This window comes from Pyrus communis, chromosome 10 (genome assembly GCF_041283825.1).
Source record: "Pyrus communis isolate YQ-2024b chromosome 10, ASM4128382v1, whole genome shotgun sequence".
Lineage (NCBI taxonomy): Eukaryota > Viridiplantae > Streptophyta > Magnoliopsida > Rosales > Rosaceae > Pyrus > Pyrus communis.
The window spans coordinates 2,592,346-2,619,157 of NC_142574.1; the positions used below are offsets into that span (position 1 = coordinate 2,592,346).

At 36.4% G+C, this 26,812-nt stretch overlaps 4 protein-coding genes and 2 long non-coding RNA genes across 9 annotated transcripts; 3 read left to right on the plus strand and 3 right to left on the minus strand.

Annotated features, from left to right (window-relative positions):
* The first annotated feature begins 361 nt into the window (after window positions 1–361).
* On the plus strand, window positions 362–1,648 carry LOC137727648 (uncharacterized). Its single transcript, XR_011067832.2, has 2 exons — window positions 362–662; window positions 1,250–1,648. It is a non-coding gene; the product is annotated as an uncharacterized LOC137727648 (long non-coding RNA).
* Window positions 1,649–1,967: 319 nt separating this feature from the next.
* Window positions 1,968–3,868, minus strand: LOC137727647 (light-harvesting complex-like protein OHP2, chloroplastic). Its single transcript, XM_068466473.2, has 2 exons — window positions 3,260–3,868; window positions 1,968–2,297 (listed from the first exon to the last, which is right to left on the minus strand). The coding sequence occupies exons 1-2, from the start codon at window positions 3,715–3,717 to the stop codon at window positions 2,183–2,185; spliced, it is 573 nt and encodes a 190-aa protein (XP_068322574.1). The 5' UTR covers window positions 3,718–3,868; the 3' UTR covers window positions 1,968–2,182.
* A 944-nt stretch (window positions 3,869–4,812) lies between these two features.
* Window positions 4,813–9,970, minus strand: LOC137727646 (uncharacterized). Of its 2 annotated transcripts, XM_068466471.2 has the most exons (4): window positions 9,761–9,970; window positions 8,825–8,964; window positions 7,731–8,378; window positions 4,813–5,172 (listed from the first exon to the last, which is right to left on the minus strand). In XM_068466471.2, exons 3-4 carry the CDS (start codon window positions 8,279–8,281, stop codon window positions 5,103–5,105), a joined length of 621 nt encoding a protein of 206 aa, XP_068322572.2. In that variant the 5' UTR covers window positions 8,282–8,378; window positions 8,825–8,964; window positions 9,761–9,970; the 3' UTR covers window positions 4,813–5,102. The 2 variants fall into 2 exon arrangements, with proteins under 2 accessions (XP_068322572.2, XP_068322571.2); XM_068466470.2 differs by lacking the exon at window positions 8,825–8,964.
* A 4,594-nt stretch (window positions 9,971–14,564) lies between these two features.
* LOC137728673 (uncharacterized) lies at window positions 14,565–17,971 on the minus strand. 2 transcript variants are annotated; one of them, XM_068467401.2, is made up of 3 exons: window positions 17,497–17,971; window positions 16,310–16,390; window positions 14,565–15,262 (listed from the first exon to the last, which is right to left on the minus strand). In XM_068467401.2, the coding sequence occupies exons 1-3, from the start codon at window positions 17,653–17,655 to the stop codon at window positions 14,864–14,866; spliced, it is 639 nt and encodes a 212-aa protein (XP_068323502.1). In that variant the 5' UTR covers window positions 17,656–17,971; the 3' UTR covers window positions 14,565–14,863. The 2 variants fall into 2 exon arrangements, with proteins under 2 accessions (XP_068323502.1, XP_088534689.1); XM_088678563.1 differs by having other exon boundaries at window positions 14,565–15,292; window positions 17,497–17,949.
* Window positions 17,972–19,760: 1,789 nt separating this feature from the next.
* Window positions 19,761–21,085, plus strand: LOC148693360 (uncharacterized). The gene is made up of 2 exons (XR_015952655.1): window positions 19,761–20,010; window positions 20,111–21,085. It is a non-coding gene; the product is annotated as an uncharacterized LOC148693360 (long non-coding RNA).
* Window positions 21,086–23,055: 1,970 nt separating this feature from the next.
* Window positions 23,056–26,661, plus strand: LOC137729954 (UDP-rhamnose/UDP-galactose transporter 6). 2 transcript variants are annotated; one of them, XM_068469005.2, is made up of 6 exons: window positions 23,056–23,449; window positions 24,328–24,553; window positions 24,891–25,075; window positions 25,165–25,365; window positions 25,507–25,668; window positions 26,056–26,661. In XM_068469005.2, the coding sequence occupies exons 2-6, from the start codon at window positions 24,427–24,429 to the stop codon at window positions 26,383–26,385; spliced, it is 1,005 nt and encodes a 334-aa protein (XP_068325106.1). In that variant the 5' UTR covers window positions 23,056–23,449; window positions 24,328–24,426; the 3' UTR covers window positions 26,386–26,661. The 2 variants fall into 2 exon arrangements, with proteins under 2 accessions (XP_068325106.1, XP_068325105.1); XM_068469004.2 differs by having other exon boundaries at window positions 23,246–23,449; window positions 24,309–24,553.
* Window positions 26,662–26,812: the final 151 nt, after the last annotated feature.

Consider the following 26,812-nt stretch of genomic DNA (forward strand, 5'->3'; position numbering starts at 1 on the left):
GTACGACTGCTAAACGACAATCGAATTGAATGACTTTTTCTAGAATGATCTTTAAATCATGATGAAGATAATGAACAATTCTAATTATGGCATTTGTATGGTAAAATAATGATATCACATTAATGGTGAATGAGGGCTTTCTTCTTTGGAAGGAGTGAAGTGTTATTTGAATAAATAATTTTGGCCTGATGTTGACACATCAACATCTTAGCCTGGATAGAGAGATTTTTCAATATATTTAGAACACGGAACGATATATCATATGCCATCATACAAGCAAAATTTTTTTTTCTCCTTATATAATAATATATAACATATGTGCTCGTATTCCTGACAAATTATAAAATCTCTCCTTGTCCTGATGAGTCCATTCTGATGAGATGAGCTGAGATGAGATGCGAGTGGCCAAGGGAGGGGCCAGGCCCCATGGCCTCAACCAATAGCAATAAACCTATTTGGTTGGCCTATTTGGTTTGGCTGTCCGACTGACGGCTGATCTCACAAATCTCCCTCCCCACCCGAAAAAGTAATAACCTTTCATCTTTGTTCTGTGTCTTGGGTTCGCCAGTTTCTCCCACGGCCAGACTTGAATCTTGATTGGTAAGAAACCCTCAAAGCCCCGGCTCAGCCTCAAACAGGAAAATTCAAGTTTCTCTTAAAAGGTATTTGCTTTAATCCATTTTTTATTTTGTTTTACTTGTATAAAATGTGGGCCTTTCGCAAATAATGGTGAAATTAGACAAAAAATCGAATCGCAGCGGTGAAAATATATGAAACCCAGAACGAGATACAAGAAAAAAGATAGAAAATGCAAACTAAAGTTGATTCGTAGTTTCAATTGTGTTTTCTAATTTACATGTAAAATTAAAAACATTCAGATTTTAATGGTGGTTTATCTGCCCTGCACTTTGTGGTGTTGTCTAATTGGAGTTGTAGATCATTTCTATGATGCTCTATGGATATTGTGGAATTTACCAATCATACCACTACCGAAACGTAAAGACGTGAGTTAGGCTAGTTGGCTAGGGTAGTGTCAACCTCCTCTCACCCAGGTTGTTCACTCGTTGGCATATTAAAGTAGTTTAGAATATCGATGAGTAAGAGAAAGTCTTGTCGTGTTTAAGTTTTATGTCCATTATTTATTGAAATCAAAATGCGAATATTTATTTTCAATCCATCAATAGCTACCTTGATTGCCAGAGACAGCTTTGAAAGTATGTAAATTGGAAAATTTTATGCTGTGATTCAGGAATTTTAGTCTGCTGAGATGTGTAACTATCAAGCTTGGGAAGACGATTCTCTGCAGGGTGAAGATTATGCACAGAGCACGGCAGATGGCGTAGATGTTGGGGAGACAAGGTGGGGAGCGCGGCTGGCAATGTTGGAAGCGCGGATAGGTCGAGTGGAAGCTAGGGTGGAAAAACTGGAGGCAAAGATGCTGTATCTGCAAAAGGGAATGCGTGTTGTTTGCGCGCTGTTTCTGGTTACTCTTATCTATGCAGTTGTCAAGTAAATGTTAGGGGTGATTAGCTGGTTAGTTTCAGCTGTGTATTGCTCTTCTTCGTCTGTAAAATATGTAGTTCGGCATCTGAACTGATGATTCTCTCACCTGCAAAATTTTCTTGCATCGAATCGCAGGTTTAGGAAAGTGGTATCTTTGTTCTTATGATGCTTTAGAAGTACTTTTTAGTTTGAAATACGCAAAAACAAATAGGCGTTAACGAGTTCAACTCAAATCATCCTGCCATGATCTGCATAATCAACCTGCTTTTCGAGCTGCATTCATCTTGCGTGCTCCAATCATCACAAATCACTGCCGCAGACTCTCGCTCACCAATGCTAGAAAAACAGTTACAGATAGTTCGTGGTTTCGGTTTCACCTCTGACCTGCCTCTCAACCTTTCACCCATTTTATTTTGCCTTTCTTTCAGTTTACTTCAAAAGGAAACAAACCGAATACAAAAATGTTATCAAACGAGCTCTGAGGAACTTCTTCTATTGTTGAAATCCTGGTAAACATCATAAGTAAAATACAGCAGCGTATGATAGCCGAGTATTTCTCGCAAATGAAATTTAAACAAATTACTCAACAAAGTTACAAGTGAAACAGTGAATGTATCTGCAGTAGCTCCAGAGACAAGAAGGTATTGAGGTTTTCAACATCCCACCGGGCCGGTGTATATCATTCCAGATCTAGTATTCCGAAATTCGAAAGAAGTATCTTTACTTGATCAACAAAGTCCGAGCCAGTTGCATACTCCGTTAGCATTCCAACAGCAAAACCGAACATTGCCCATCTGTAAAGCCAAAATCACAAATACAACAGAAAGAAGATCACAGATCAACAAACTAAACTATGCCATAAGCATATAGACCCAAGTAGGAAGCAGAATTCCTTTCCTTCTTGCCGGAAATGCAAGTCGTTTGGTTGAGGGATCCAACAGAACTGACAAAATTGGCCACAGAATGGAACTTGATTCTAATTTTAGATTCTATTTTCTAATTTCTAAGTAGGGGTGTTGGTGTGTTATTAACATTCGGAGTTTAGGCAGACGTTCCTCAGCAATGATTAAGCAAATCTTCAAAACCAAATTTTCAATTCTTTGGCTTAACTTGTTAAAAACCAAATGACCGAATACTGATAAATCAAATACGCTTCCCAAACAATATTATCTAGGTAAACGCAAACCTTCCTACTATCCCCGAAAGAGAAGGCAAGAAGGCAAAAATCCCTCTGATATTAAAACTTTTGATGTCACAACAAATAAGTAAAACTATAGAAGTTCGGTGCTTTGAGACGAAGCCTCTCTATCTCATTTGTGAAGAACAAGCTGACTACAACATCAGTACCACAAGTAGACTTGCTAATATTTAATCGAAAACCGGTGATTTAATGTCAACAGGTTCAATTGAAGGAGGGTAGCCAAAGCTAACAGAAATAGGATGCAACTCGAACTAAATGCATCTGACATACTCCTTGAAGGAGCAAAATCCAAAGATATCATCGAAAGCCCGGTGAATTTATCATTTCGTTGGTCTCACACAAGTGGAGCTGCTCTTCTTTAGGTCTGATAGATACATGTGGATGCAATTCTTAGGGTTTGCTATATAAAAAAAAAAAATTATTGATTTGATCAGCCATTTTTCCAGTAAGATTTTAGATTCATTTCAATTTTGATATAATCTTCACCTAATCCAAACCCTAATCAAGACAAACAAAACTGCATACACCCAGATAAACAAATTTAAAAGCTTTTACCTGCCATTGCTAATCTCGTTCTTGCCAACAAAGCCAAAGAAAGGACCCTGGTTAGCTGCCTCAAGCTTCTTCTGCTTGAAGTACTCCTGAATCTCCTTAGCCTTCTGCCTCTGAAACTCCAAGGTCACCACATTCTTGTCCTCCAACATCGTCAGCCCGGAAACCTGGGCCGGATTCGAGGGCTGCTGAGGCGGCGGAGAAGGAGACGGAGGAGAAGGAGGGGTTGGTTTGAGAGGGGAAGACGGCTGGGAGGGTTCTCGGAGAGAAGGAGCAGCAGGTCTTCTGATAGGCCCTTCAGTCTGGGAGCTCCTTATGCTAATTTTTACATGGTAAGGCTTTGTTGAAGAGGAAGAAGACAGCATAAAAGAATGATTTGAAGAACAAGAAGAAGAATGTGAAGAGGAAGATGATGATGCAGGTGGGATTTTGATGGAGGGGAAGGAAGATGCCACTGACATTTTTGTGTTCTTTTTCTTTCTGAGTTAATTTGGGGTGCGTGATTTGTTTGTGTTATCCATTGAAGCAGTTGGAGTTGGGAAGTGCTTTTTGTGGACAAGGTGTGGCCAAGTTTCTGTGTAAAAGGAGATGGCTGGCTTCCTTCGAATTCTAATTCTAAAGTCAGTTGGTCTTGTGCATGCAAGAGAAGTCAGGTTTGTTGGCTGGCTTGAGTTTGGCGCCTTACGCCTTTTCTAATCGCGAGGGACACGTGCCAGTTATCCGTCATGTTATTTTTGGAGAAAATGGTAATCATATATCATTTGTCGCTTACTACACCGATGTTTAAAATATTGACATACGATGAAAATCGATATGAGAATTTATAGAAAAATCGATTGATCTATCGATATAGATATCAGTTGTATTTGACGAAATTGTGAAAATTTGTAATATGACAGATGTATTAACTCATTCAGATTTAGTCGAAATTAGAGAAAAATTTCCCAAAAAAAAAATATTTCAAAAGTTTGAAATCTTCAATAAGTTCCGTCAAAATTTCTATAGTGAATAGGTAAATATTATCGATATTTATTGATTTTTTTTATCTCGCCGATAGAGGCTGAAGTTTGCACCTCATCCCCTTCTTGTTATATCGATCCTTAATTTTTCGAATATTTTGACATAAATATCTACAGTTTTTTAATATTTTAAACACTGTTACACACTTCTCTTTATTTATGCTTATCAGAGTCAATAAACCAAGCGAAAACAAGAGAGCATTAAACAAGTTGCAGAGAAAGGAAAATGGTGAGTGATTCTATTTTGGTTTTGGAGTAGCAATGCAGAGAGAGCCGACAATGCTATAAGAATTCAGTAACCAGCGCGCATAGACGTTTGTCACCCAACATCTTTCTAATCAGATGCACCCGACACCCGTAGTACCAATAAATCTCTTCCAATTACGCTCCTAGCTCAACATACGCGACGGGGACGAATGCTCTGTTAGAATCCGACACAAAAAGGGATCGTGGTGGCATTCGGATCACCTTATCTTGAGGCGACATCAATCATTCTTCAAAGGTTTTAGGACTAAAATTTTTATTGCACTCAAACCATAAGGACAAAAAAATAATACATTAATTATGACAAAATAATGAACAATGCAGTCACACAGAAGGAGAATAACAAACAAAACCCACAGCAACCTGATATACACATGAAAGTTCATTCCTACGGGCATAGAGAGAAATAATACTCCTTGGTCCTTGCTACGGTGGTATTCTGCACGTTGCTACTCAGAAATAAGTAAATCAACCAAACAAGCTATGTTAGCGGTAAGTTACCTGATGCAGTATTTGCATCCAAAGAGCAGAAATGCCCAAATCATCATCAGGTAAATGCCAAACTACATAACCACACACGAGCAACTTTTTTCATTCCCATCGTCGAATCCATCATCTGATCCGTCCGTTTCACTGCCAATACAAACATGTTTCCATCTCAGCAAAAATTATATGTAGTACTAAATAGAGACAATGAAAGAACGCGAATGCAAGAAAAATATATACTTCCTAAATTGCATAGAAAGCGAGAAAAACACCTTGCAGAAGAATATATGACATAAAAACGTATAAATATGATGCTTTTGTTTTTTAGATCGTGGGAAATAATAACTTTTTTCAAATGGGAAACCTGAACTTATAATGGATAAAAGAAGATGTCCATCAAGCTCAGCTAAAAACCAGAAAAAACAACAGGCGAATCAGCTTGTAGCTCGAGAATAGAATGAATTAACAGAACTGAACGGCCCTAAAAAACAGAGATGTTAAAAATCAGCTCGAGAATAGAATGATTTTATTTTCATTCATTCATCTTTACTTTCATCCCTCTATCCCACCACCCTTCATCGCTCTCATATCTCAAGCACAACATACAGGTAAAGACCACCACCATGTACCTTACAAATTGACAAATAAAAGGGATGAAGGATTATGGGCTCTGATCACAGAAGCTCTTACAACAAGAGCTCTGATACCATATTAGGCAACCACTACAACTCAAAAGGTTAAGTTGTTAAAGAACGGACCTTATCAAGCCAACCATTTTTACCCAAATAATCTAAAAATAGATTAAAGCCACAAATCTTCTAAGGGTAACTGCCTTCTCATAAACCTAAACCACTAACATCAAGGAACTGAAATCTCTTGGCAAACTTGCAAAGTAAAAAGACAATGCCAAAAGGATATGATGAATACTCCCAACCTCGCCTTTGAGCATAATGCACAACCGGGGATATAACAACCATACAACTTTTTCCTTTGGAGAAAATCACATGTACTAAGTTTCCTATGGGCCACCAACCATGCAAAAATCTTCACTTGAATAGGTGCACTAAGGTTCCAAATTAAAGCTAAAAATGGGTCATAAAAGTCTCTAACAAAATGAATCAACTAGATTCCAGGAAACATATGAGAAGGTGAAAAGGAAGCAACAGAAGACATTAGCACATTATTGTACATATGAAGAAAGTGGAAAAATGATTCACGGTGCTAACTCTCTTCCCAAAACCAAATTTAACACCTACCAACAAAAAGGAGCATTATGATTCAACAATCTTAACCAAATTAAGAAAACCAATTGTCCTCCCCCAAAGTACATGAGATAATACATCCACAAACTGTAACAAGATATTTGCGTAGACCCCTTCCGATAAAAAAAGTCCCTCAATCCCATTATAAGGAAATGAGGGAAACAGGCCACTCTACCTACCTAGAAGCTCTAAGTTTACCCTTCAACCTACCATAAAAAGTAAATGAGGAAAGAGCTGAACAAAATCTCAATTTAAACACCTTTGCTGAATTCCTATACAGGTTTGTAACCAACTTATGGGTTGGTAAGCTCTAACTTGCCAAGTTGGAGGTTCGTGGTGATTAAACAAATAGCCTTAGTTCAAGCATTAACAACCCAACAAGCAGATAGCTCCTAGTCATAAATCGACCTAGACTTCCCAATTATACAACAAAACTATCATTGAAAACCCATATGACACTAGGGGTGTGTTTGGACGAGAAACTTCCAAATTACAAGGGATTTAGGCATAGTGATGAAGAAATGGATCACAAAAAGTTTGAAAGGAGGGATTGGAAATGCACAACATGAGCATTATAAAAGGCATGATCGAGGGATTTGAAAATTACTACTCGGAAGGGTCATTTACAATTCTCTATCACATACCTTTGTAATGCTCATGAAGTGCATTTTCTAATTCCTCTTATCTAAATTTTTGTGATCCATTTCTTCATTTTGCCAAAATGCCTTGGAATTTGGAAGTCCCTCACCCAAACATACCTTAGAGATATATCCCTACCATAATCAAACACATCTCGTCCATCCTTCTGAAAATCTAACCGTCTATATTTCTCCTCACTAATTGGACACCTACCTTAAATTTCACCATCTCAGATATATGTGTCCTTATTTTAATGCATGTGAAAGGTCAATGACTCGTAGAAGTCCATTACGAGTGATTCTGCTCTTATATTCCAGTACTTGAGAGAAAACACCCAATTAAAACCCTAGAAATGAGGCTTAGTTTCTGGGAGCCTGCAGTTAGGGCTGGTTTGGTATTACTGTGCTTTGAAAAAAAGTTGTTTCTGCTGTGCTGTGAGAATAAGCAGCTGTGAAATAAAGCAGTAGAGTGTTTGGTAAACTTTTTTGTAAAAGTGCTTTTGAAAAAAAGAAAAAAAAAGACAGTATTATAGTGTTTGGTAAACTTTTATGTAAAACAGATGTGAAAAAAAAGCCGGTTTTTCAAAGTTGGGTTTTGCAGCTGCTTGTTTTTGGCTTTTTTTCACCCAAAACTGTGAAAAAAAAACTGAAGCTGAATGTTTACCAAACACAAAAACAGCTCCCAGCTTTTTTCAGAATCACCTCAGTACCAAACCAGACATTAGTTTACTCTAAGTTCAACTAATGGCCTAAATAAAGAATTAGAGAGGCGTTTAATAATATTGTGATATAAACTTTAATATACCTGGGTTCAAACTCCCTGATTTCAACAAGCTCACTCCCACAAACATCTGTCCACTGCACTTTCCTCCTTTCCACATGACCAGGAATATCACTACCTGGTTCACTCAATGCTTCACATTCATTAGCACTCTCCACAGAAAGTGGAGTTCTTTTGGAAGGTTTCTTCAGGCTACTTTTAAGGACAACCTTTCTAGCAATATGGTCATCATCAGCACCAGCAGTATGATCCTTGCCTTTGTCAGAAACAAGAGACCCAGGCAAAATATCCTGCTGTTGGGCAGGGCCCACTTTAAGAGGAGATGGAGTGTCGAGCCCGGCGGAAGCGCGACCAAAGCAGACAAAGGAGGCGCAGCCGCGGGAAAGTCGGTTCTTTGTGGAAGCCAGCTGGAGGTCAGTGTCAGATTCTTGATCCACCAACCGGTACTGATTCCACGGCGAAACTCTCATGGGTTTATCTTCGTTCTTCTGACCCAAGAGAAGAAGGGCCAGGCCCTTGCTATACCCAGCAGCTGAAGATGAGAAGAACCCTCCTCCTTCTACTGCAAATAACATCAGTTCTACTCATTTGATCACCAACATGTGTTTTCTATACAGTTGGCCTCTACTCAGATGAACCAAATCCACCTGACTTTCATCCACCAATAACTCACTGTAAGAATAGTGAAATATAATCAGCATTTGCATCATAAATCTACCAAGTTACCAACAGAAACTAATCCAGTTCCCCAATTTTTAAATGAAGTGTGCATATATTGTAATATCGGGCCAAAGCAGGAGTGGAATTCCGCACTTAATCATGTTCCACACATGCACGTGCCTTTTCAAAGGTCTGTTGTATTACACCTTTCCAAAGAAGGGATTCCTGTTTATGGGGATGTCATGTGAGCCTGACATGCAATCTGGTCCAATGATCTATATTACTCGTATTTCAAGTTACTTCAGAAACCATTGAGTTATGTAAATATGACCAGACAAATAGAAAACACTATGTTCTAGGTAAATACTGAAATAATCATGATGGTAATCAAATGGCTAAATGATTACATGGTTCGAAATTTTGAATCAATAGAGCAGATTGCTATAGACAGTCCTTACTTTTCTCAAAATGAGGACATCCTTATTAAAGAAAGACCATGTGCGCGGTATTGTTGTCATGTAAGACAACTGACTTGTTTTCTTGCCATATTGCAGATTAGGACCATTGATCAAATACACTCATGTCTGCATGTGTCAGTCTAATTGACAATCGGATTAGCATGATTCAACAAAATGCAGACACACACACACATACACACAGATTGTCAGTTAGAACTGTTGATCGAGTAGAATCGTGCTTGAATTCATGGTCCCGATTAACAATTTGAAAATATAAGATACCAACATCTCAAAGGAGATCATAACTATATATGCAAATATGCATATTCGTGAGCACAAAACTCATTAAAACCGTAGTCTTGTAAGACATTCGAAAATTTCAGAAAGATGTAAATTGGTATGATTAAGTACCAACTACCAAGAAACACACAATGGCTCGTGATCATGTAAGGTCAAAGCTTTTCCTCTTGTTCAAATTCACAACATCAATAGAAAGTTAATATAAACCAAATTCACAACATGTAAGGTCAACAAGGTTTCCGTGAGATGTTCAATTTATCGGAAGGCAGAGAATTACCCAACCATTTATAGTAAACTAAACTAGTCAAATTAGTGAGTTCTGCAAGAAACAGTTATACATTACCCATCACAGCATTCCAACAGTCACCCATTAAATTAAACCAACAGTAACTAATTACTCTAATCTTAAACAGTATCATATATTTATGAACAGTCACACAATTTTACATTTTCTATTTTTGAATTTTCAAAAGAAATCAAAAGATTAATAGACCTCTTAATTTGAACTGAAATTCCACTTTTTCTTTCGAGAATCCCAAAGGGAGTAAAGCTTTATTCTTTTCAGTCCCATCATTTTCTCGGGAAACAAACAGAAAACCAGATCAAAGAGAAGGGGAGGACAGTCAGCAGAAATACCTGAAGAAGTTGAATATCCAAGAAGTAGAGGGATCTCCAGACGTTTGGCGGCCGTCGAATCGGCGGCTATGACTTCTTCGATCGCTGCAAATACTAAAAAACCGGTGATGAATCGGAGAGAGAGAGAGAGAGAGAGAGAGAGAGAGAGAGAGAGGAATAAAAAAGAAAAGTAAAAAAAAAAAAAAAAAAGGGAAAAAAAGGAAAAGGAGTGGGTTTACTTATTATGGTTGGTATTATTTAAAGGTGGATAGGATGGTGACTCCCAGGAAGAATGATAGCGACGGGCCCTCATTAATTTGTTTCTCTTTTTTCCTTTTATTTATTTATTTATTTTCCTTCTACTTTTGCTTCACCGACTTCTGTCTTTTGGTAAAATATATGAATTATGATCCATTAGCATGATGCTCCCAAAATTTGAAAGTATACGTCAGTTACTACTATAGTTTAATCATGTTTATTTTTATCTATAAATAACAAGTTTTAAATTTAATTCTCGTTAAAAGTAAATTTAAATCACATTATTGTTAGTACACGTTTAGCTTACTTCTTCACTTCTTTAGTGTAGATAATATCGTTTATTAAAAAAAAATTGAAAGTATCCCACTGACAATGTGAATAGAATAAAATATTCAAATTATATGATTGTTGATGCACTAATGTGATATATAACACATAAGCGTAAAATTGTGTGTCAAAAAATGATTCAGGATTACAAAATACCTATTTTTTTACACATATTTGTACACCTATTTTGTAGACCCACTTTGTAATTTTTTCAAGGATTTGAACAGTCTATATTTCAATTCATCATTTATTGATCATTCTTACAAAAAAAAATTAGACAAATCCAAAATCATTAAGACATTCATTTTAAGTAAAGAAAATAAACGAATACGGTTTTTGCAAATAAAAAATACAGTGGCCATCATTTAATCCAACGATTATATGGTTTTAGACTTGAATGATTTTTACTAGACACAATATTTAAGGAAAGACCTAAGATAATTCAGATCGTTGAAAAGAAAATTACGAAGTGAACCTTATATGAAGGTGTCAAAACATGTGTCACAAAATTGGGTGCCCCCAATCATAACATGTATGTGTGTGTGTGTATGTATTTTATTGGATCGTTGAAATATATTACAGGGTAAGCTCTGCAAAATATATGTCAAGAAATGGGTGTCCCCCGACGCTAATTCATTAACCAAATTTATTTATAATAAGTACAGAAAATTGTTATTGACACTCCAAAAATTTAATTATGCACTTCTTGTAAGCGTGTTTTTTTTTAAATATAGAAAGTTTGGAGAGCTAAAATAGACATGTGATCTAATATCTTAGTAGATAAGATGTGGGGCTTCTACCCATATATCCCGGGTTCGAAACTTCTCACTCTTCTAAATTAATGTAACAATTTCAAATCCTCCCCCCTCCCCTTAATATTAGCTAACAAGGAGTGCACAACTAAATTTTGGGGAACCAATAATATTTTCCTGAGTAAAATACTAAAACATTGTCTTTCACAATATTTTGTATCAAACTTATATTTGACGTGCTCCTAGGGCTTAAAAATCAAGGTTTATACCAATTCAGCACACCAATATTTTTACAAATATAGTTGAAGTTGCCGAACCCTGTGCAGAAGATCCTAAACTCAGTAGTGAATTGTCTAACATTGTCTTCAATTTCTAGAACCCTAGGCTGAAAGTGTTTCTTCCTCGACCAAAGTTGCTGGGTACAAAAGTCAGCAGCACGTTTCGCCACCACACTCATTTGATTTGCCCGACCAAGCTCGGTTGCGAAGCAGCACGCCCGCACCAACATACAAAAGTAATTAGTTCAGTGATTACTCGGCATGGGCACCACATAGGCCTCGTAATTTCTAAACATGAATATTTATAAATCTCCATAAATAGTTGCCGGGTTCTTTTATTGTTAAAACTTTGAAAGTGACCTTGAAGTTTGTAAAGGCTAGTTAGTAGTTACAAAATTACATACGTAAACGACTTTGTTTCTTTCTTAAATCGTCTTTCCTGACTATGAGACATTGACTCTGTGACTTATTTCTTTATATGTGGATATGGATTGACTCTTTCAAAGGATTGAAGGGCTTTGGTAAGAAAAATTTGCCAGTAAAAAGGTCATTGAATCAAGAGTTATGAATTTCATTTGGGAAATTTCAAAAAATCCGATGCCTCCTCTTATCCCTCCTCTCCTATGAAGTACGGTCACGGGTGGGGTACGGATCTCAACAACTTGTTCATTACAGCCAAAAGGCTTTGGTAAAGTCTTACGAGGGGCCGGAGAAGAAGAAGTCAAATCTTGTTAAAAGATAAACCAACTAGTGTCTTTGTTAAAGTATCACAGTTGGGTTGATGGGCCGATTGTATAAATCATAAGACATCACTGCGTCTAATATAAGGTTTTTCCATGTGTAGATTGGGAAATGGGCAATTTTGTGAAAAATCAATAATAAGTTACAATATTAACAATATATCAATAATATTTATATTAATTATAAATAGATCAACCATGTATTATGATACTTAAAAGCATTTAAAATAAACAACTAGTGTCTTTGTTAAAGCATCACAGTTGGGTTGATGGGTCGATTGTATAAATCATAAGACATCACTGCGTTTAATATAAGGTTTTTCCATGTGTAGATTGGGAAATGGGCAATTTTGTGAAAAATCAATAATAAGTTACAATATTAACAATATATCAATAATATTTATATTAATTATAAATAGGTCAATCATGTATTATGATACTTAAAATCATGTATCATGTATCATGTATTATGATACTTAAAATCTTGGTAAAAGATAAACCAACTAGTGTCTTTGTTAAAGCATCACAGTTGGATTGATGGGTCGATTGTATAAATCATAAATCAATAATAAGTTACAATATTAACAATATATCAATAATATTTATATTAATTATAAATAGGTCAATCATGTATTATGATACTTAAAATCATGTATCATGTATCATGTATTATGATACTTAAAATCTTGGTAAAAGATAAACCAACTAGTGTCTTTGTTAAAGCATCACAGTTGGATTGATGGGTCGATTGTATAAATCATAAATCAATAATAAGTTACAATATTAACAATATATCAATAATATTTATATTAATTATAAATAGGTCAATCATGTATTATGATACTTAAAAGCATTTAAAATAAACAAAAATTACAAAATCTACCACGACAGCTGGCACCCACTTCAACTAACACTCCCTTTCTCATAGTTTTATATTTGAAATAAGTCATTACGAATCAAACACTACATTGCAGTGTCTGTTTCCTGATTCGGTTTTTTACCTTTGGATTCAGACACTGCGTTGCAGTGTCCATTTACTGATTTCGTTTTTCCATCACTCACATGCTTCCTACATGTTCCTAATGCATTGTATGTTTTCTAGTTCTGTTTTTTACTTTTGGATTCAGACGCTGCGTTGAAATGTCCATTTTTTGGTTCTATTTTCTCCATCACTCACACGTCTCCTACACTTCACACCTCACGCAACTCCTGATTTTTACATTTAGATTCAGACACTGTAATCCGGTGTCAGTTTCCTAACTCTATTTTTTACATTTAGATTCAAACATTGTAATGCAGTGTCTATTTCTAAGTTCTATTTTTTACATTTGGATTTGGACACTGCAATGGAGTGTTCGTTTCATGGTTCTGTTTTTTACATTTGGATTCAGACACTACAATGCAGTGTCCGTTTCCTTATTCCTTTTTTTTTTGGTTGAGCAGACTCCTCCATGTAAACGAAGGGCAAGAGAAAGTGATAGAAGTTACATGTTCTAACTATTTATATGATTCAAATCATCTCAAGACCAGCTCTATAGGAATAGAAATCCAACGGCCAAAAGCTCTTCATCCGCCTCTCTTAAGTTCTCTTTCTCCCTCGCACCTCCCCACCCCATCATTGTTAACAAATCCCAAATTCAATTGCAAGTCAAATGTGCTCTAAAATCAATTTTTTCGCTATCCCTTACTATTTTAGTTTTTTATCTATAATCTCTTTCTTCTTCTTCTTCATCTTTAAGATTTCTCTCTCCGAAATTCTTCCATAATTATGCAAAAGATCTCTGCAACCAAAAGACAATGGTGTGCACAACCTCTCTCCATTGTTTCATTAACATCGGTTGAGATTTTAAGGTTGAGGGACTTGTAATTGAGGGATGTGGTGGTGCTGAGGCTAATTTTGGAGAGGGTAAGGTGAGTGACCTACGATTGGTGGTTGTGGGTTGACTAGGTTGTGGTAGTGTTGGGGTTGATTTTAAGGTGGGGTTGAATTTAGTTTGAAATTTGGGGAGTTGGTGGTTCGAGGTTAAGAGCTTCAAAGTGAGGGAGAAAGAGAAGTTGAGGGGAAAATAGGAAGGATAAGGGATTTTGGCCGTTAGATTTGTATCAATGGAAGAGATCCATCGGTCCGAAAGATCTCCACAAAATTGATCCGAAGAGGATCTAAATTTGTATTTATAATAGTTTAAGCTCATATGACATTCATAAAGAGATAACGAGAGAAAATGATAGAACAGTCAAATTCTAACTATTTATAATGACTTAAAGCCTATATTGAATTCATCATTGACCTAGGCCTAATTAATAAAAATATATCATTGATCAAGTCCAAAACAAAAATATGTCATTGACATATGGCTTAATACTAAAGCTTTTAGTGACTTTTGGCTAAATTACCTTTGGGAAATCATGATCTTAATTTATAAATTAATGACTGAAATCTTCAATTGTAACGTAAAGCAGAATCAATACATTTACAGAGATAATCTTTCAACATTAAAAGCAGTGACTAATCGAAACACAACAGTTTTTGTTAAAAACAAAATGAAAAGAAAAGCAATACAAAAAAGATGCTTACAGAAGATGGAGAAGACCAAGCTATTCTCAAACAAGACAGCAAAAGTAAATTAAATTGATTGCATTACCGCTTCCATGTTGTGCCGTCTTCCCTTACGGAATTGCACCAGAGAGGAGCTTTGTGTTGCCATGGTTCTTCCAAGACTTTTGACCGTCCCATGGGAAAGAATACTTGGATGAAGTAGCTGAGCATTTTCAGTAGGTAGAATCATGACCAGGACTATCTGCATGCATGTCCATCGAGGTATCATTGGAACTTGGAGGATTAGCATCCCGGTTTGGGTGGAGAAAGCTAGGTTCATTGTTTCGGGCTCCATTTCCAGATGGCAGACCTGAGCCTGGGTAATGTCCATCTTGAGAAATGTGATAGTGCTGAAGACTTTGGCGAACAGGGCTTGACAGAGCATTTGAGAAGACTGAATTCTTAGATTGATGATCGCACTGCTCAGAACGAATTCCCTGCACAGTATTTGTTGGACCAGATGACCCAGAAGTAACTGGGAAACCTGAGCTTGAGAAATGCACAGTGGGCTGATGTTGGAGTGGCAATCTAGGGGACATTGATGGCTCCTCTCCACAGCAGTCCAACTCATTCTGCATGGAGATAAGAAAGATATTTGTAAGCTGTATAAAAGAGTTCTAAATTAGAATTTTCAAGATTGTAACAGCACGCTCATTTTATTTCTTTATCACAGGACGAACATGCATCTATAAGCAAAAGAAATAAACTTATCAGCACAAAACCAAGGTAAAGAAACATTCCTCTATGATTGGTAATGGCAAAAACCACCTAGGAAAACCAGACTCTTAGGGCCCGTTTCATTTTGGTTTTTTATTTTAGTTTTTACTTTTGTGCTCAAGATATGGAGGAAGTATGTAGTAGAAAAGAGAGATGAAGAAGAGTGGAGGAATGTTTACTTTTGTTTCTTATACGTTTGTCTACATCTCTCCCACCATCATTCCTCCACCCTTCATCACCCATCCTTCCTCCTTTATATTTTCCCCATATCTCAAGCACAGAAAAAAAAGAACCACATAGCTGCGCAATGTTTAAAGTTTCAAACAGGTTTGAAAGTTAAATTCTGGATTCAGGCCCAATTCCACAGCATATGCAAACCATAAAACTAATCCCTTCTGTTGGGCGAAAAAAGAAGGTTGGAATTCTTCAACTGGGAAAAATATGGAAATAAACCCTCACAAAAGTTCATGTAACACGTAATTAACATGAGATTCAACTTCAAGTAATGCATTAGAAACATGTTACATGAGGAATGGATAGAATGTATGGAAGAGATGAAGTGACATCATCCAAATAAGCTGCAAATTAAAGTTTAAAATATAATAACCCATCAAAAGTCAGAATGTTTGATACAAAGGGTGCGTGCTTAATGGACTCAACCAAAATATTAACCCCGTCACTGACATAGACCATCTCTGAAAGAAAGGCACACTTAAGTTTGAGAGAACCATTTTGTTTTACACAAACTTTGAGTGCCAAAGGAGTGACTTCATGTGTGTGTTTGAGCGCAACATCAATGTTTTTTTGTGTACTCTGGATGGGTTACCACACAATGAAACAAACAATCCAAGATGGAATAATAGATCCTTTACGAAAATAAACAAAGAAAATAGTAAACAAACCTGAAGATAATTGACTATATCGACTGTTGTAACTCGTGAGCCTCCTTCTTGCTGTCTACAGATCCACTGATAAATTTTATCCTGAAAAGAAATTTGACACGGTTTCATCAATGAAATGTAGATAACAGATATGCAGTCCACCTTTAAAGCAATTTTAGATAATAATAGGGCATTTACGTGTGTAAAAAAATTAAACAAGAATATGCAGGTATATTAAGAAAACTTGTAAACCAATTGCACCATTGGCTACCAGCGACAAAAAGTGCATTAAATTTTGAACAAGGAAGCATAAAGCAGCATGAGAGACCCCGCATCTTCAATCAACTAAATGAAAACGATATACTTAACAAAATTTTAAATTCATAAAAAAGCCACAGACCACCCCTGCTGGTTTAGCCAGTTCAAAAGAACCCTGAGGAAGAAAATGTGAAAAGGCAAAACCGTGTACCAAAAAATGGCTATGGGAGAAAGGAAGAAGGAACCCACAAAGCTCTTACTCCAAAAATAATGGAGTCTAAATCCTCAGAGAGTAGAGACTCGCACCAACATTTGCAAGAGAACGGCAAATCAATCAGTTGGAGAAGGGAAATGGTACATATGTTTGTGCAACGAGCATTGAATACAAAACCAGTCGTTCAGAAACATATCCCACTCAAAGATTTATACCAAACAACATCCAGCAGCAAGAATCATGCAAATTTACTGATTGTTTATCCGACTAACGTGTTCTCTGAGTGTAAAGGAATTATATTTTATTCCACATAGCGATACAAATTATTCATGTTATCTTATGTATAGGGTTTATTAAGATGCAAATATAACATCCAATTAAAACCGAAAATTCCACTCACAATTGATACTCCCCACCAATTTATCTCAGCACTTTCGACAAGTTTAACATTGATATTCATTACAATTCCCACAGATACTGAAAAGTTGGTGTCTTTCTCATCCAGCCTCATCGGCAATGGCATGACATGCTCACTCAAAACTACCATGCACCCAATTCACAACCAAACAAAATTAACCAAAATTTATATGAAACCCCAATTTCTATCAATAATCGGAAACAAAAAAAAAATTGTGACTTTGGTTTGATCATGATGAAGAATCAAAAACCCAATGAGGGAATGGACGATTAGATAAAAAATCAACAAATAAAGGAGGGAAGGAGAGAGAGAACATACAAGGGCGTGGCGTTCACCGGCCTGAAAGGAGAGTTTTTGGTGGTTCATGGCCTGAGTGTAGAGCTGAGAGAGGGAATTAGCGGCGCTGCAGAAGGAGGTATACATGCTTCGATCCACCTCGTCGAGGCTGGAGGCTATCGACTTCCTCTTCTTCCCCATGGCAGGCAGATTCTCTCTCTCTCTCTCTAACAATCTCCTTCTTCTACTGATATGATATTATCAGAAGAAACCAAGTTGTGGGTTTTGCGTGCGAGGCCAAACTGCTGCTCTGAAAATCGAAAACGATCGATTGGGAGAAGAAGAAGACGAGTGAATCGAGTTTATATGTAAATTTGGGATTTTGGGGGAATTGGGGGAATCGGATGGAAATCCAAGTGGGGTGTGGGTGTCTTTTGGTTTGGGCCTTTTTTTTTTTTTTTTTGGTTTTTTGGTTTCCTTTTGCAACAATTACCATGTCGACATGGAGCACAAGAGGGTTTCAGAAGGGGGAGAGGGAAAAGGACACATGCTTAGTAGCGTGGCCAATGGCGATTCGTCCCACGTGAACGTTGCTTCCACATCCCAACAGTTACGTGACCTCTAATCTTAGTGTATCCCTATTTCTTCTTCTTTTCTTCTTCTAAATCCACGATTTATAAGAGGTTTCGTAAGGTTTTGTTGAATTGTAAGGGAATCATTCTCGTTGGTCAAAATTGGACCAATAATTAGTCAATTTGTAAAGTATTTGAACAATAACTTTTGTAAGAGATATGTCGTTAAGTTGGGTGAGACTTGAGAGTATTTATTTTATGCGAAAAGCGCACATAAATTGGTAAACTGAGAAATCGAAGTAAATCGATTTTCTTATTCTAAGCCTTGAAAATTCGATCCAAACCCAACCGGACCAAGTTGGTTTGATTTTCTTATTAATTTCTTGGTTTCAAAAATTGAACTTTATGTGTCTTTAGATCGATTAAATTATTGAGGGTAAACTAGGCCAATTGGACTATGTCCACCCTTACTTCATGCACTTAGATCTCGAGTTTAATTTGTTTCTCAACAAATTATTGTTTATGGCTGTCGCATTCAATTTAAATGCTTAAACAATAAGTCGAAGGAATTATGTACTAGAGAGAATGTAATATGAAAGGTTAAATCACGAGACGTTTCTTTCATACACATCCTAAATGTTCATAAGCATAGGAATGCTAGCTAGGCTTGACAATCCTCAAAGATCAGTACCTGCTATGTTTTCTCGCTTGAGAGAATGATTGGTCGTTAGGTCATTAGTGTGAAGGATATCAAGACAAATATGTAGAGGTACAATAGAGAGTGAGTTCATTCAACACGATCAAACGAGAGTTCTTCTATAGAAGTTTTTACTTATATGTCAAATAAGAAAATTTGAAGTTGCAATAAACAATTGTTTTATTGATATGTCTTTGATCATTTAATGATGCATCATGACCCTTTGGTTTTTTCCACGCACCATTTGGGTCTTGGACTTATTCATAGAGGCATGTGAGTGTATGACAAGAAATTTCTACGTTCAATAAGAAGAAGAATACTCTAAAATATGTTTTTCTCTCGCTAAAGTATTGAATATAATTAAGAGAGAGTTCTATATTATATTCAAATGAATCATATGAACTTAGGAATTCACATTAGGGGCCCCATGTCCTAATAATGTAATAAAAAGTATTGAGCTAAAGAAGAACCGTATTGTATTGTAATTCCAACTAAATTGGTATTCCGTCTTTCCTACTTAATTAGCCATGGCGTAATATTAGTTGTCACTCCTGGCTTGTTGAACCCCTAAGGATTAACCACAATTGATCTTCCTTAAATGGAGAATTAAAGGAGGGGTTTTTTTTCAAGAAAAAATTATTATTATTATCAAGGGGTTGCGGAGGGTTTGAAACAATTACATTAAATTTGGAGAGGAGTTCCGTACTCGGAACGCATGACTAGAAACTCAATACCCTATCAACTAGTATATTGGACCACATGCAAAAGATGTTTTTAATTTACAGTCGATTTGTAAGAGTTATAATCTCTCATTGCCTAGTTAATTAGAATTTAATGGATTGATATACTTGAGTTTTGAAAAAAAAAAACTTAAGAAGATGATGAGATCAATTAAGTTTGTTTATTGAGTAGGTTTAGATTAATTATACCAACATAGGACACCGTATTCGACTAAAATAAGTTTCGGTTTTGTAGAGACCCATTCGGCTTCTAAAGTAAGTTGTGCATAACTACTTGAATGAAAGAGACCAAAAGGCCCAAGGAACCTATAAGGTCAGTTTTAGCGGTTTATTGGATAGGGTTTCACACTTGTGACTCATCTATATGTGGTACTTCATAGCTTCATCCAACCTAGAGGTTTTGTGGATCGGAAAGAAAAGGATGGGGAGCAACCATTCTCCTCGTCTCTACAAAATTCAACCACCATACAGAGAGTGCTAACAGTCATCTCCCTCCACGGTTATCTCCGTCTTCTTGCCAACTCAAGCTCGGCGAAGAGAATTACAGGTCATCTCTGTTGGTGCCTTTCATATTAATTATCCCTAGGTTTTTAAGAAAAAAGTGAGTTATAAAGTGCCTTATTACTTTCCTTTTTTCTCAATGTCAGCCAATTTGCGCCCTTTTGACATTTTTTATGATAAATTGGCTTTCCGGAGGAGTTTTGAGGCAACACTAGCTGTAGAAGGAAGCTAATAGGTTCGTGGATGGCTTCAATACCAAATTAGATTGCACATTGTGTGGCTCGCCGAACTCCCCCTTCCCTTAGTGTAAAAATATCAATGTACTAAAAAAAAAAAAAAAAAGGCTGAATATCATTGTGCTTGTTGCAGGATAATTGTGGTGGTCCACTAATTGGTGTAACCGCTTGGCCATAATTCCTTAAAATTGAATACGCCATTTATTGATTCCTCAATTGATTCTCCATATTCAATTAGGGATATTGTGTACTTTGCCAGGGTAGTCAAATCACTATATAAGGATGGCTATACCTCACGTTTTAAAATACGATTCTCTAATAAGAATTCCCTCATTCTCTCTCAAATTGTTTTTCCTGTACAACAGTTTCCAATTTTCATAATTTTCTATGAAGCCAATTGTTCCAGTTTTGCAAGTTGATACCTCAAAATTTGCATTCCCGTTAGAACTGCGCGTTTGTGGGATAATGAAGATTTGGAGATTGTCCTGATTTTTCCTGGAGATGAGCGATATATGTTGAGAAATCTAAGACAGACATCTACAAGTTTTCAAATTTTTAGAAATTTTCAAAAGGTGGCACGTCCCCAAATCAGGCGTGCAGATGACGTGTTCCCCAAGCCAAGAAGGATTTGTTACTAGTTTGTTTCCGTCATTGTTTAGGTCGTTTTTTTGTTTTAGGTAAGTTTTATCAGACTTTCTAGGGTTTTTATAATATACATATAGGGCGTCCTAAACTCCATACCATACACCACCACCTTATGCCCAATTCCGTTCGAGTTAGATAGAGAGCTTGGGACGTACCTCACCGTGGATTCCAGATTCTATTATGTGTAACTAAGATTTTTTTAAAAGTTTATGATGAAGTCATGATATGAATATTTGCAAAGTACTTTTTTAATTATTATTTGATTACATATTATGTTAAATTCTTAATCTTCGTTTGAATACAAATTTTGGTTTCGAATGATATTATGACTGGCCATCATGATGAAGTTTTGTTGTCAGATACTTAGATAAACTTAAGAGGATGACCAATCAATTGCATTTATTAGATCTAAGATTAAGGGGAGTAGACAAACTATCGAGGATGACCAATCAAGCTAGTCCTACAATTGGTTAATATAATTCTTTTATACTTAATGAGTTTTTAAGTGTTTAATTGTATGCCTAACCAATAGAATTTTGTGACAAGTCTAAGCGATGTCATCTTCAAGGATTGGTAAACAAAGCTAGGAGGGTAAGTTTTTGTCCATAGGCGGCAAGGTTCAGCTAGTTTGGTCAAATTTTACAAAGTGTTTATACACGATTTTTTTTAATCAATCAGTATTATGTCATGACTCGTGAACGTATTTTGTGTAAGAATTTTTCGTTTTTAGCATTTTGGGACTACTCGAAACATAAAATTCAATCATTTGAAGTTGAAAAAGGTATTAAAATGACTTAATTAATACATAATTAATAATATGCAGAAACTGCACCACTTTGTTTGTTAAGACAAAGAAGGGTTTATATATATATATAAAAAAAAAAATTCTCTTAAATTGACATGCCACCTCATTTTAGTCTCTCAAATTCAAATCAGCCAATGTAGTTCTTGAATTTTACTACAACACATTAATGTATTCATTCTATCTTTTTGTTTGTCATATTCATTCTATCTAGATTGGGTCAAAAATTTTGTTTAGTGGGCTCACGTGTCACACGTGTGAGTTAGAACTCTCATAATACGATGACACATGAATTATACAAAAAATAATAGTTTAAAAATAACAAAAGAACAATGTGTCAAAATGGTGGTGAGTTAGTTTCCAACAAAAAAAAAAAAAAAAAAAAAAAAAAAAGGTGGTGAGTTTTTCAAACATCTTGAGTACATTCAAGCTTGCAGGCTACTTCGTCAATGACGCTATCCGAATTAGCTTGATAAGAAAAATTGGGGATTATGGTGACATACAAATGTCACGAAGAACCTTTTACTTCTTTTTACATTAGTGTAGTTGTGATCGACAAACTTCGCATCTCATTTCAGCAGTATGCGGTCAAACTCCTCGACGTGAACATGGTTATATATGTTCTTCACGTCGTTGCAGGCGGAAGAGGCAACTTTTGTGCTCACCTTTTTCAACGTTTTTCTTGATTGGAGCTAGGATTCGATCTTAGGGATTAAGACGTTACGAGAGATGCGTCACCTGCATGAACTCATCTGGATCAAACTCCTCTTGCGTTGGGGTTAGGGCGGGAGAGATTGAGATGACAGAGCTCTTTCGCGTGACGGAACTGATGTCCACGGGTTCAATGTCCAGTGGGAATGGGATTATCGGGGAGGTCTATAATTTTGTCAAAAGATGTGAAGATGCGTTCATGGTCTATTGGTACATCAGCTTTTTCTCATTGGAAGGCATTGTCGAGGAGCCTCTGTGGGTGTGATATACGGCAACTAGGATTCTCTCCCTCTTATTTCTATCATTTTTCCTTCTCTCGTTTCACACATTATTTTTTGTCTTATTCTCTCTATAAAAAAAATCAATATAAAAGGTTGACGTACCTTAACCGTAACAGTTCAGGTACAAGGGAAGGAAAAAGAAAAGAGATTAATAGAGAAGAGAATCATCTTCCGATTTACAAAATGACATCCCCCGTTGTATTTAATGTTCAACATGCAAGGGCTAAGTATAGGCAAAAACGCTATGGTCTTGTCATCTAAACTCGCTATAATACATGTGGTGTCCTCTGGGAAACTGGTGAAATTTGGTTACCAGAATCACTTGACCCTAAACTCCCAACTCTTTACGCAACCTCATTCCCTCACTTAACTTGCAACCATTAACACAGAGAAGATGTTCAATTTTTAAGGAAAATAATGAAATTTGAATCAAACAAACTAAATTGTTTAAGAATGATTAGTCTTACCAAATTAGGTTTTAATTTTTATGCCTTAACATTTCAGAAATTGATGTATAAATTGTCAACCAAAAAAATTTGGTGTTCAGGTGGCACCTACAAAATTAATTAGCAAAATACACACAATTAGTAATTGCAAAGCATAAATAAACATTAACATTCGTGTTCCACTTAGCTTACACACACACACTCTCTCTCTCTCTCTCTCTCTCTCCAAATCTGAGGGACTCGACTGGGTTGCTAAAACTCAGAAACCAATCGCATAACCGTATTAAACTTCAAGCATCCAAACGAATACGCATCGCTCTCCCCGATCAAAATCCCAACTTTCTTTTCCATTGCAATTCCACAAGTACGTTTCTTGTTTCTGAACTGCTCGCTTACTTTTCCATGGCTTTTTTTTTTTCTGCTACTGTGTCTCTGTGATCGATGGCTTTTGCGACCAGATCTGCTGAATTGGGCTCAGTTTTTTCTTGGGATTTCTGGGATCTGATTAGGGGTTAGATCTGTCTTGGAATTTGATTGATTTTTGTGTGTTTGATCTGGAATGTCAGTGGGTCTGTATGTGGTTGGTTAGAAATTTTGTTGTGGATTTGGATCAATGTGAGTTCTTTTTGTACATTTGTATTTTTGAAAAAAATGAGCTTTACCCAAAAGAATTGGTGCATTTCTGTTTTTAAAAGTCCTGGTAATTCCATAGTTCAGTGAATTGTGAGTCAAAATGGTTTTCAGTTTCTTTCTCTTCCCCTCTCTCCCACTGAATTGTTGCACTAACTGATTAGGAAATGAGGAAAATGTTAATGCACTAGATGATTTGACTGTATTTTTGAATCCGGGCACGAAAGGCAGCAGCACCCATCTCTGTTTTTCCATTGAATTACTTAACTGCTCAGTCGTTTTCACTCAAGGAGATGTAGGCAATATCTGATCGAATTACTGACTCCTTATCTTTGTGATCAGATTTTTTGTCCTTTTGCAAGGTGGACAGTGTTATTTTATTAGTTTGGAGCTTTTATACAAGAATGATTGTGATTTGAAGTTATAGTTGTTTCATAAAATTCATATGTATAATGGAATATATTGTTTATTTTTTAATTATTTTTTTAAAGAATCAGGGCATCAATGTGTTGAATCATTCTTGAGGATTAAACAGTCTTAATTTATTGCAGAATTTCAGTTTTCTTATTTGTTTCAGTTTTCTCTTTTTAAAGTTTTTGGTTCCGAAAGCAGGTGAAACTGTCCGGCTTCATATGGATGTATATGGATGCCTTTCTGGAGGCTGAGAGGTAAAGACTCTACAGTGGCTGGTTGAACGGAGGAGATAACAAAATGGCTCCCACTAGCAAAGCTGATAAGAAGGCGGCAGATGCAGCTGCATGGATGTTCAATGTCGTAACTTCTGTTGGGATCATAATTGTCAATAAAGCTCTAATGGCTACATATGGCTTCAGTTTTGGTAAATTATTCTTCTTTCTTTTTAATGATTGATTTGATTTGAGTCAGGTTGTTTCTGATATGAGTTCAGACCTTTCTTGCATTTCTTCTGCAAACTTTATCAAAATTAGTTAGAAAATTAATACGGCATTATTCCCTATCGGACTTCAAATTTGGATGGTTATAGAGCAAAGTGACATACATGTTATCATGGCTTTTCTCGTTGCACAAATAGGTGGCAATTGGTTGTTTTTCTGTTTACTTGTTTAGAGGAGATATGAATCTAGAAAATTTATATAGCCATAAGCATGCTATTTATAACTTGTATTTATACACTTCTAAATTGAAACATTTTGCAGCTACAACATTAACTGGTTTGCATTTTGCTACGACAACTTTGATGACGGTTGTTCTAAGGTGGCTGGGATACATTCAACCGTCGCATCTACCTGTCTCTGAGCTTCTAAAATTTATGGTCTTTGCTAACTTCTCTATTGTTGGAATGAATGTGAGTCTAATGTGGAACTCAGTGGGATTTTATCAGGTATAGCTAGGGTTTTAAAGCACTTTGGGTTTAGCTACTGAATACTGCAATATATTTGGGAGTTACATTTTCTCTAATATAATTGACAGATAGCAAAGCTGAGCATGATCCCCGTGTCATGTTTACTGGAAGTTGTTCTTGACAAGATTCGTTACTCAAGAGACACAAAGTTGAGCATAGGAATTGTTCTCTTGGGAGTTGGTGTTTGCACTGTCACTGATGTGAGTGTCAATGCCAAGGGCTTCATTGCTGCCTTTATAGCTGTATGGAGCACTGCACTACAACAATATGTAAGTTATCCATTCCTCAGCACATTGAAAGAGAGAGAATAAATCCTCATCAATGGGTCTCCCCGAGCTGCAATTTTGTCAAGCTCTTAAATTTTCATATTGGCTTTACCTAAAAGTTAAATATCAAATCTTTAATTGCAGTATGTGCACTTTCTTCAACGGAAATATTCACTCGGTTCTTTCAGTCTGTTGGGACATACTGCTCCAGCCCAGGCTGGATCTCTTCTGTTACTCGGCCCCTTCCTTGACTATTGGTTGACAAACAAGAGAGTTGATGCCTATGATTATAACTTTGGATCTCTGGTAAGTGTGAACACTATAGGATAGGTCCTTAATGTAAAACAACATCATTCTCATGCTAATGATTCACTCTTCTTATGTGAATGATTTTAAGTACTGGGTAGTGCATTAATATCTATTTTTACATCTGAAATTGAGCATCGAGCTGTACATTCGTATTAGTAGTGTTTCCCTGTTTTCTTCTGTACCTCAGTCATGCTCGGAATATGTGAATTTGTGACAAGAAGCTTGAAAAACTTTTAGCACGTGATATTGTTAATATAGAGCTTTGCTACATTAATCTGGACAATTTCAAAGTGATTAGCGTCTTCATTTCCCTTTGAGTTTTATGATGCTTTGATTTTACAGAAATGTCAATTCACAATTCTCTCTGAACCCTTTTGTCCGCAGATGTTTATAATTCTTTCATGCACAATCGCAGTAGGCACCAATCTCAGCCAGTTCATCTGTATTGGAAGATTTACCGCTGTGTCCTTCCAAGTACTGGGGCATATGAAAACAATTCTTGTTTTGATCATGGGATTCTTTTTCTTTGGGAAGGAGGGTCTGAATCTGCATGTTGTTTTGGGAATGATCATAGCTGTGGTTGGGATGATTTGGTATGGAAATGCCTCGTCTAAGCCCGGTGGAAAGGAGCGTTGGAGCCACTCTCTCCCTACAAGCAGGCAACAAAAACACGGTGGTTTTCCTGAATCTACTGAACATGACGGAAAAGTTTAAATTCGTTCAGTTTAAGTAGAACTGGCTGATTTCAGGAAATTCTTAAAATGATTTGAGGTTACAAACCAAAAATTTTCTGATGATTTAGCCTCCGAATTTCGATTTCTTGCCCTGCTATTCAGTCCCTTTGGGGGAATGGATACATCAAGATAGGGAAAACTCTTTACCAATTTCAATTTTTTTGGTTTACATCATCATAATCATGGTAATTATATTTTTTTTGAGCTCTTGTATTTTTCAGCTTTCTTTTGAATCAAAAGTTACCTTGAGAGCGTATCGGAGTTTTGTTTAATTCTTAACTGTCATTAACTGTAACCTTTCGGACTATCGGTGGTTGCTTAAGAGCCTACGGACGTGCTTAAGAGCTAATCGGAAGTAGCCTGTAATTATTATTAAGAGCAGAGCACCGGCTACTTCTCGTGGCAGC

Excerpts from the sequence above, each read along its gene's own strand:
- LOC137727647 (XM_068466473.2), bottom strand. The coding sequence starts at position 3,717 with ATGTCAGTGGCATCTTCCTTCCCCTCCATCAAAATCCCACCTGCATCA. Across the intron at positions 2,298-3,259 it reads AACGAGATTAGCAATGGCAG|ATGGGCAATGTTCGGTTTTG; the intron begins GTAAAAGCTTTT and ends TTGGCTTTACAG.
- LOC137727646 (XM_068466470.2), bottom strand. The coding sequence starts at position 8,281 with ATGTTATTTGCAGTAGAAGGAGGAGGGTTCTTCTCATCTTCAGCTGCT. Across the intron at positions 5,173-7,730 it reads ATCAGGGAGTTTGAACCCAG|TGAAACGGACGGATCAGATG; the intron begins GTATATTAAAGT and ends TTGTATTGGCAG.
- LOC137728673 (XM_088678563.1), bottom strand. The coding sequence starts at position 17,655 with ATGGGGAAGAAGAGGAAGTCGATAGCCTCCAGCCTCGACGAGGTGGAT. Across the intron at positions 16,391-17,496 it reads CCGGTGAACGCCACGCCCTT|GATAAAATTTATCAGTGGAT; the intron begins GTATGTTCTCTC and ends ATTTCTTTTCAG. Across the intron at positions 15,293-16,309 it reads ATATAGTCAATTATCTTCAG|CTTACAAATATCTTTCTTAT; the intron begins GTTTGTTTACTA and ends TCTTTTATACAG.
- LOC137729954 (XM_068469005.2), top strand. The coding sequence starts at position 24,427 with ATGGCTCCCACTAGCAAAGCTGATAAGAAGGCGGCAGATGCAGCTGCA. Across the intron at positions 25,366-25,506 it reads GCACTGCACTACAACAATAT|TATGTGCACTTTCTTCAACG; the intron begins GTAAGTTATCCA and ends CTTTAATTGCAG. Across the intron at positions 25,669-26,055 it reads ATTATAACTTTGGATCTCTG|ATGTTTATAATTCTTTCATG; the intron begins GTAAGTGTGAAC and ends TTTTGTCCGCAG.